The 10023-nt window shown below is 49.3% G+C and overlaps 1 protein-coding gene across 1 annotated transcript; it reads left to right on the top strand.

The window, feature by feature from the left end:
• The first annotated feature begins 4032 nt into the window (after positions 1-4032).
• HEXIM1 (HEXIM P-TEFb complex subunit 1) lies at positions 4033-6085 on the top strand. The gene has a single exon (XM_079797181.1). The coding sequence runs from the start codon at positions 4641-4643 to the stop codon at positions 5718-5720; it is 1080 nt and encodes a 359-aa protein (XP_079653307.1). The 5' UTR covers positions 4033-4640; the 3' UTR covers positions 5721-6085.
• The last annotated feature ends 3938 nt before the right edge of the window (positions 6086-10023 follow it).

Here is a 10023-nt window from a genome sequence, read left to right as displayed (position 1 = left end):
CAATCTTTTGCCATCTACGAAGTGAGGCGGAAATCGAGTCCCGAGCGCCGGAGGCACAGTCCCTCCCCTCCTCCCCACCCATGTCCCTTAGGCAGCCCGAGGCCCTGGGTGCTGTTCCTGAGGAAGGTGGTCCCCGCTCCTTGGGCGGTGAAGGGAGCTCAGGGCCGGGGGTCTCGGAGGAAGACGGAGGGGAGCGGGGTGTCCTGGGAGGGGTGCGGCTAAGGCGCCGGGGGGCGGGGGTGGAAGAGGCGCGGGCCACACCCGCCGCAGGGACGGGCCAAGGACTCGCCCTCCGCCCCCGTCGGGGGCCCAGGAGACGCGCAGCTCCGTCACCGTAAGACGAGGGGCTGCTCCCTGGGGTGGGCGCGGAGGGCTGGGGTCCAGGCACCCGGGCCCCGGAAGTGCCCACTGCCCGCTTGCCCCCAGCGTGGGCCCCCTTCCCGGGATCTCTCCCCCTGGGCTTCCCCAGGGAACTTTCTGGAAGGCCAAGACCAAGTGGGAGCCTCTGCCCCGCCCTTAGGCGTGGGGGCGGGGACCTGCGCCAGGAGACCCCCTTTGGTGTGGGCCAGACGCGGGAGTGCGCACAGGCCGCCCAGTAACCCTGCTGCTGGGGCACTGCGTTTCCTTTTCCCGCCTCCTGGCTACTTGGCCCTCCTTGGGTCAGCACCAGCCCCGTCACCCAGGCCGTGGGGGCGCCTCCGAGGCCGCTGGCCAAGGTCCCCATCTGTGGAGGCGGCAGCAGCCTGGAGACCCCTGTTGCTGCCACCACCTGGGCCCCAGGACCTTCCTGCCCCTGGTGAGGAAGAGCGGTTCTGAATGCCTCCTGGGAGCTACCTGGGTCAGCCCCGGGCCTTGCCCGCTCCCCCGGGCTCGCCCATCACTCTTTAATCCTCGGTCCTTTCCTCCAGGCGGGGTCCCTCAGAACGGACACAGATGGCCCCGGGTTACAAGTAGAGGCCGCAGCGGGCAGCGGGAGAGGGACAGAACTGGTGCTGGGGACGCAGGTGTGGGCGGAAGCCACTCCACCTCTTGCACACACTAATTGTTGTGACTTGGGCAAGACAAGATCTTTTAAAAATATATATTTATTGATTTCAGAGAGGAAGGGAGAGGGATAGAAACATCAATGATGAGAATCATCAATCTGTTGCCTCCTGCATGCCCCCGACAGGGGATGGAGTCCAGGCATGTGCCCTGATTGGAACTGAACCATGACCTCCTGGTTCAGAGATTGATGCTCAACCACTGAGGCACACTGGCCGGGCAAGACAAGATCTTAATTGCTCTGAGCCTGGGTTGTCTTGTTTGTGAAATAAAGATGGTGATCATAAGGCAGTCAGTCCTGGGGTTTACATGACCAGGGTATGTAAAATGCCTGGCAAAGGGTTAAAACTCAGCTGATGGTAAGGTGCCTGGCCTCCTGTTTGATAGCATTCTAGAATTCCACAAATGAGTCCACACAGCTGCGCCCTGTCCAGTAAACAGGCTGGGCTCAGATATACCTTCCAAATTCCCTGATTGAGGGCACCCAGGAGTCCTTTCAAGTCTAAAAATGTGGTAACACACCGGAGGTCTCTAACTCCCTGATAGAAGCAGAGGCCCCAGGGGCGAGGCCTTCCTGCCCCGGGGTTTCCAGGGAGCCCCTGGCGCTCACCCAGTGCTCCTAGCGCGAGGGGCAGCACTGGCTCCCGAGGAGCCTCGTGCTGGACTGAAGAAGCGGCAGGGAAGGCAGGCTTTTCAGACGGACCTGAGTTCTCAGAAGGCAGGGAAAACAGGCTGGGAGGGTCCATTTCCAAACAGCTGGCTGTGCCCCACAGGCACTCTTGCTCGCCTCTCCCTTGGGCCTGCCATCATCACTTTCTCACGGAACCACTCCTGAATTCCCAGACAAATCCTTTCTTTGAACATGACGCTTGCTCTTCATAGACTGCCCTTCTTTATGCCACTTTGCCTGAAAACGATTCATCCTTCAAAGACAGCTAATAAGTCACTTCCCTTTGAAACCTGTACACAATTGTCACCTCCTAAGCAGCTTGGCTCACCAGCTCCTATCTGATTTTTGTCCCCTGCCATTTTGGCTCACTGTGGTTTGATAGCCTCTTTACACAGTCTGTGAGCAGCAAGGACGACATATTATCCATCTTCATGCGCTCCTAACAAATCTTTGCTAAATGAAGAAATAAGAGCCTAAATCATGCTGAAATTGTTAGGAATGAAAAGGAACTAAATCTAGAGTTCTTGGGGGGGGGGGGGGGTAGAATTTTTGTGTTTGTGACAAAGAAAAATGGCCCGGGGGTCACAAAGACCTTCACACTAGCTGGAATTGCCACTTAGTTGTCATGTGACCTTGGACAAGTCACTTAATTTCTCTGAGTCTTAGAGACTTCCTATCTCTAAAATGGAGACAATAATTTCTATCCTTACTCACTGGGCCGTGGTGGGGTCAAATGGTTCTGCGGTAAAAGCACATTATACGGTAAAAAGCTGGTGGAATGTCAGCCGCTATTGCTATTAAGGGAGAAATAATAAGAATGGGTCACTGGGTGTGTGGTAAGAGGGAGAAGTTAAGATTAGAGTGGATTTAGGCCTAAGTAATTAGGACCAAAGGCTTGAGCTACTCCCAGGCCCGGGTCCTCTGGGCAGGTGCTTGGAATCTGGAGAATTTTCTCAAGAACAAGCCTTCCTCCCTCTCCCCATGAATCTATCCCACAGCCTGGGCCAACCCCGCTGCTCCCGTTTTTGGATAAAGCATCCCCCTTGGGGAAGCCTCTGGCTCTGCTTCCCTCCCGGTGTTGCCCAGCACCCACTGATGAGGAAGAGCCTCTGTGGGCGATACCCCTTCTCTCAGTGAGCCAGGGCTGATTACTTAAATTCACTATGAATTTCGAACCCCTCTCCAACGAGGAGGTTCATCAGCTGGCCCGGACTCCCCTGCCCATCTCAAGAAATGCTCTGAACAGACCACGTCGGCCCCAAGAGGCCATTTTCTTCGATAGAAGCTGAGGCCCCGGGAGCGAGGCCTTCCTACCCCGGGGTTTCCAGGGAGCCCCTGGCGCACACCCCGCGCTTCCCGGATACCGGCCAGGCGAGAGGCTCTCAGCCCACCATCTTGCAGCGGCGGCACCGAAGGGCTACACTGGGGCTGGGGCCTGGGCCCTTTCCCCCGTAGATCTCGAGGGTGGACGTCACTCGGGACTCGAACCTGCCTTCTCATCTTCTGAGGCCTAGTCCGAGGTTGCTGTGCTAACGCAGTCACACTGTCCCTTTAAGGCGGCACTTTTTATACTTCATTTGTTTACTTCTTCATGCGCTTTTCATTTTTTTTACAAAATGTGTCACAATATCCGTCCGCAATCGTCGGCCCGAGGTTCTAGCAACACACTTTTAAACCATTTCTGTAATCTTAAGAACCGAAAGTTACCAGTCATGGGTCCCTAGGTCTCTTGATAAGACTTAATTTTTTTTTACACTTTAGGGACTACTTTTTAGGAATAAACCATTTTTTTGACCCAGTTAACAAATTACTATGACCTTCAGCACCTTTCCACTGAGTACAGAATACGATAACATGCTTTAAGACGCACCTTTTCATTAAAATATTCTGTGTGGGCCCTCACAGACCTTCGAACCTTCTCGTATTCCTGAAGCAGAATGGTATGGCCCAGGGCCCGCCCCATCGCTCTGCATTGGTTTCCTCCCTCCGCGAAACGTGTGACTGTTAACCAATGGTCACTCACGTTTTTCCAAAGAGGGACCGGCGGCGGAGGGGGGTGGCCTGGGAGACGCTCCCTGCGCGATCAGGCATTGGCTACGTCGCACGGCGCGTGTAGCGGCGGGCCCGAAAGATGGGAACTACGAGTCCCAGTGTCCTGCAATGGGGGCCCCATCCCGCATGCGCATGGGCGGCGGCCAAGCTGCTATATAAAAGCGGCGCAGAGCGCTGGGAGGCAGCAGTTGGAAGTTGGCAGGTGGAAAGGCAGGTTGGGAGGGGCAGCTGGGGGAGGAGGCGGAAGAGGAGCTGTCGGGAGGGGGAGGAGGGAGGGAGGGAGGAAGAGAGGAGGAGAGCTGAGCAGAGCATTGAGCCAAAGGGGAGATGAGTTTGTCTGTCCTCGGATGAGGCTCCGGCCCGGCCTAAGGAACTGGGAGCTCGGGTTGGAGCGACACCCGTGGAAGTGGGAGGAGGTGGCTCTGGGACCTTAACCCCTTGCGAGCGCTGCGGCGGGGGATTTAACCCTTTGTGGGTCCGGCCCCTCAGCGGCAGCGTCATCGGGTAGTTTTAACCCCTTCGGGGCTGGGTTTAACCCATTGGACTTAACCTCATCTAGCCCACCAATTCCTCCATTGTGGGGGGCGCTCTGCGGGGAGGCTTGGGCCGACCCCTTCGTACATTACGTGCTGTTCCTGCTGCTGCACCCCTTTGGACCTGCTTAGCTGATCGCGCTGTGGCGCTTAACCCTTTACTGACTTGAGCGCCCCCAAGTTGCAATTGGAGTTTGCTGACAGGACTGGCTAAAGGCATCACTGCAGGAAACCCCGAAGTGGAATCTGTTGGACATTTTTTTCTTCAAGAAAAGAAAACCCTCATTTTTCTTCAAGGACTTACAGCCAAAATTCTTCGAACTTTGAGGACTCTTGTTGCCATGGCCGAGCCACTCGTGTCGGAATATCAGCACCAGCCTCCAACTAGCAACTGTGCAGGTGCTGATGCTGTCCAAGAAGAGCGGAACCCCGACCGCCCCCCAGGCGCAGAGGAGCCGGTGCCCGAGGACGACAGTAGGTGGCAATCAAGAGCGCTCCCCCAGCCGGAGGGCTGTCCGGGGCCCGAGGGGGAAGGGAGCCTGGAACCCCAGCCGTCTCCTTTGCAAACCCAGGTCTGCCCAGAACCTAGCTGCCTGGAAGCGGACGAAAAGGGCCAGAATGGAGATGACTTGTCCGCTGTCGGAACAGTCCCGCCGCCAGCGGGAGGGGAACAGAGGCCCGAGACTGAACCGCTCCCCCAACCGTGTCAGGACTCCGAAGCCAACAAGTTGGGGGCTCCTGCCGCTGGAGGCGAGGAGTCGTGGAAACAGCAGCAGAGACAGCTGGGCAAGAAAAAACATCGGCGACGCCCTTCCAAGAAGAAGCGGCATTGGAAGCCCTACTACAAGCTGACTTGGGAGGAGAAGAGAAAGTTCGACGAGAAACAGAGTCTTCGAGCTTCGAGGATTCGAGCCGAGATGTTCGCCAAGGGCCAGCCGGTGGCGCCCTATAACACCACGCAGTTCCTCATGGATGATCACGACCAGGAGGAGCCGGATCTCAAAACCGGCTTCTACCCCAAGCGGGCTGCGGCCAAATCGGACACCAGCGATGAAGAGTTCATGGAAGAGGCAGGTGAGGAGGATGGGGGCAGCGACGGGATGGGAGGAGACGGCAGCGAGTTTCTGCAGCGGGACTTCTCGGAGACGTACGAGCGGTACCACGCGGAAAGCCTCCAGAACATGAGCAAGCAGGAGCTCATCAGGGAGTACCTGGAGCTGGAGAAGTGCCTCTCCCGCATGGAGGATGAGAATAACCGGTTGCGGCTGGAAAGCAAGCGGCTGGGTGGCGGCGACGACGCGCGCGTCCGGGAGCTGGAGCTGGAGCTGGACCGGCTGCGCGCCGAGAACCTCCAGCTGCTGACGGAGAAGGAACTGCACCGGCAGCAGGAGCGAGCGCCGCTGTCCACGTTTGGAGACTAGACTGGAACTTTGTGGAGGGGAGGGACAAAGGGGACTTTTTACAGTGCTGGGATGTAACATTACACACGTGTGTATATAAGACAGTGAACCTTTTTATGCCACATAATCAGAAGAGAAAACCCCCCGGCTTTGGTTGGTTTGGTAAATTTAGCTATGTGTAGCTTGCGTGCTTTTTCCTGTTCTTTAATTATGTGAAACTGAGGGATGCGTTACTTTTCTTTAGAAGTTGTTTTTTTATGTGTAATTTGACCAAGTTACAATGCATTTTCTGTTAAGAATCCTCTTAAACTGATCTATAAGGTGGCCAAATCTGAGAACCATTAAATTCATTCTAGTTATAATAAATTTAATATTTGTAAATGTAACAGTTTAAGTGTGATTTCTAGAACGAATTCAAAATAGTACTGATTTATGCGATTGCATTTTGGGGGGATAAAGAAATTATTAATTTGGAAAAAATCTCTTAATGGGAGAATTTTCAATTTGCTGATTTTCCTCTTGAGTTCTAGTGTGCTACAATATGTAGTTCAGGCAAAATATAAAGATTTAAATAGCTTCTAACTTAAGTGTGCTTGCTTCCTAGTGCCTTGGTTTTCTTTCCCGGTGTTGGAGAAATAAACCAGTATTGGGTGTTTGGGGAGTAGAGAAAGTGGCTACAATTGGAAGATTAAAATTTAATCTACTCATTAGCCATTCAAAAGTCTATTAGCAAAAATATAAATCTAATTTGGCAGTTAGACAACTGACAGCATCCTTTCATTCCTACAAGTAGGTTTTTCGTAATCTCCATCCCACTGACTCCTCTCCCCTCCCCTTTGAAGCTGGGAGTTCGTTCCTAAATACCTGGAAGAGGCTCTTAGTAAACCTATTGCTTAATGCAAGCAATGGCTGGATAACGTTATGGGGCTGCTCTTTATGTTAAGATGTTTAGAGACGGGGGATTGGATTTATGAAGGAAAGCGGTTTGGAGCATTCCAGGGACTGACCCTACTTGTCGAATACTTAGGTGCTCCCTACACCAAAAAGGAATAGGAGCTGCCCACCCTTCTGAGGGTAGAACTGAAATGATAAATGCCCCCCCCCCCTCACTGCAAATCAAATATAAAGCTTCTGGTTAGAGAGCTAAATTAACTCCTTGGGGGCTGAGTGGGAACCCTGCACCTATTTCCTATACAGCCGCTATTCTCAGTCTCCTAAACTGCGCTGATAGCAATTCTTGAATAGTTCTGCTCTTGAAAGTGCAGGGAGACCCTGGGAATTTCTGCCCGCAAATCAAAATAACAAGAAATTAGGACTGTCCCCTCCTGCCCATCACCTTCAGCTGCCCTGTTTCCTCGGGGTAATTGCACTACTCACATCACTGGCACAGGGGTTCCTTAACTTGGGGCCCTAGAAACGATAGGGAGCCTTGGGGTCCACAAACCCAAATAAAATTATATGTAGACTTGTGTTATATGTACATTTTCCCAGGGAAAAGGTTCAAGAGAATGAGATTGTCAAACTTGTTGAAGGTTTAAAAACTGCAGGGAAAGGGAAAAAGCCTCCCACTACGAAGATCCTTTTGCAGATAAATAGTGGAGGTGATGGAACTTCAAGAGAGAAATGCACCTTATGATGCGTAAGAAGCATATACAAATCAATGAGTCAAAGGAAATTATGCTGGTCAAGACTGACTCAAGGCCCTCAAAGCTGGACTGAGCTGGCCTCTGGCCCTATTCTGGTAATGGCCCCTGGGAGACAATGTATAATCAGTTTTTCCTTTGGCCTAAAATTTACATTAAGTGTCTAATTGGAAATAGTTTTCTTCGTGTTTTTAATATTTCTCCTACTATGACGTCATGCAGCAGTCCCAGAAACCCCGCTGCTTGATGGAAGGGCGGCAACACTGCCCTCTGGCTTTTCAGTGCAGAGCGGAGCCTCGTTTTGATTGCACAGGATGCAATGCAGCAGTGATAACCTCTCATTTCAGAACCTCTTCTTAAGACAGATGGATGTAAAAGAAGCTTGTTTCCCCTACTATTAGTCTTGGAGAGACTTTACAAGTACATTTATCAGGAAAAAAACAAAAAACCTGTTTTACTCTTAGGAGATAAATGCAGTCCCATTTTAAAAAATACATTTAAAGTAACTCATAAATTTGCTATCTTGAGCTATACAACTTTCTGAATTCTGCTTTCAAAGACACTGGTATTTTACTATATTTATTGCATTTATAGTCTTAGAATGATGAGTTTTGTGTGAAATATGAGTTTCTATCAACACTTTCTACATTGAAACACGTGACTAGTCTATTGCTCTCAGGGCAGAAGACTGAATTACCTATATTAATGGGGGGTTGTGATGACAAATGATCCTCAAATCCACTCTACCCTTTCACTAAAGTATGTCCTGCCAAACATTTCAACTGAGCCGCACAAAAGACTATGCTTACACAAAAGCAATTTCAGTTTCTAATACTGGGACCTGGATATCTAGCCAGGGCAAAACACTGCCTAAACTTGGAGACAGCTGGCTGGATAGCTTAATCCTCCTCTGAGTAAGGAAAACTTCTCTTGGGCTAGCTAGCCTAGAACATAAAAGAGGCTCTCAGGAGACAATTACCTTCAGATTTCAGTTTGAGGAGAAAAAGCCAGGGAGTTCGATTGGTTTATTTATGAAAAATAGACTAGGAAACTCTAAAGAGAGGAAAATGGTAAAAATTAGACCAGACTGGAAGTCAAAGAACCCGGGTTCCAGTCTTACATTTGACATGTATGTACTAGCAATGCAATCCTAGACACATCGCTCAAACTCTCTGAGCCTCATTCTTCATCAGCAAAAGAGGGCTATGGCTATTTTACAGAACTGTTAAAAGTATTAAACGAGTAGTATGAAAATGTTTTACACATGCATTTAGCAATTGCCCACTTGATTTTTTTTTTCTCATCCGAGGACTTTTTTTTTTTAATTGACTTTAGAGAGAGAGAGGAAGGGAGAGAGGGAGGGAGAGAAACATGGATCAGTTGCCTCCCGTACATGCCCAACTAGGGATCAAACCCACAACCTGATTGGCATTTTTTTCCACTTCATCCAGGATTTATAAAAATATAAGTTTTATATCAATACAAAAATCCTTTGTTTGGGGAAATGTAAATAAACATACTTTATCCTAATGACTTCAAAAATAGAGAAACCAAAGAGTGAATCCAAGAAATTAAAAAAAAAAATCCATAACCCCATAGTTTACCTTCAAAAAATCAAGAACTGGCTATATTTAGTCAAACATTAGGTAATACACCACAGGTGTCCCCCTGGCCACTTACACCCAGAATTGCTGGCAATGAATATTCACAACAGTGTGATGGAAAAGTTGGCTAGAGTAAGGATGGTACTTGTACCTAACTAGATACACTTGCGTATGGTGTTTTTTTTATTATTATTTTTCACATTTGACAAGATCATTGGAATAAAATTCCACTTTACTATTCTTTCCCACATGAAGTGTAAATCATTGATGCTAGAATGAAAAGTGATTTTTAAGAGAAAATGTCAAATTTAGGACCTGAACACAGTGGAGTCTGCTGACCAAAATGTAATAGTCACACTTTGCGAATGGGACCAAATCTATGGTCTAGGAAGGAAAGATTCAATCTTTGGCCACGTTTTGCCAGTTACCTTTGAATACTGGAAAGCTTACAACCTCTTTCCATCTCTTGTTGAAAAAACAAAGGCTGGGTTTAGACAAATCAATGCTGTAGCTTTTACAAATCTTCCCGAATAAACTTTTTCTTGTGTTTTTTTTTTTTTTTTTCCTTAGAGTTGGTTCAATTATCAAAATTCTTTCAAATGGTTGAGATGCTACAGAAAACTGTTGGTAAATCTTTTGAAATAGTGTGATCTTTTAATACAGCAGCACCAAGAACAGTTCCATTGGCTTACACTTTTTTTTTTTCCAGGAACAAACATTCAGAACGGAATTGCAAACACTCCTCTGAGGTCATATTCTATTTGATACATTCACTGATTTTGTGTGAAGTGTTAAAAAGCCCTGGCTCAATATTTCCCTGAAGGGAAATATTCCTGAAGCTTTAGAGTGCTCCATGCAAAAGAATTGGAGAACATGATAGCATCCCTGCTCTTATAAACTACTCAGCAGAACTTGTCCTAACCTCCACAGTCATAAAAAGAGGCTAATTTGAAATTCTGCAACCTGCTCTAAACATGTAACTCTGCATATCTGGATAACTCCAGTACAATTTCAGACAAAGGCAGAAGACCAAACTGGAGGATGGAAGTGAATGTTAAGAGGTTAGTTCTACCTTCC

This window comes from Cnephaeus nilssonii (assembly GCF_951640355.1).
Source record: "Cnephaeus nilssonii genome assembly, chromosome: 19".
NCBI lineage: Eukaryota > Metazoa > Chordata > Mammalia > Chiroptera > Vespertilionidae > Cnephaeus > Cnephaeus nilssonii.
This window is presented reverse-complemented; position numbering and strand designations above follow the sequence as displayed.

What these genes read in the sequence shown, in the direction of transcription:
- HEXIM1 (XM_079797181.1), top strand. Translation starts at nt 4,641, where the DNA reads ATGGCCGAGCCACTCGTGTCGGAATATCAGCACCAGCCTCCAACTAGC.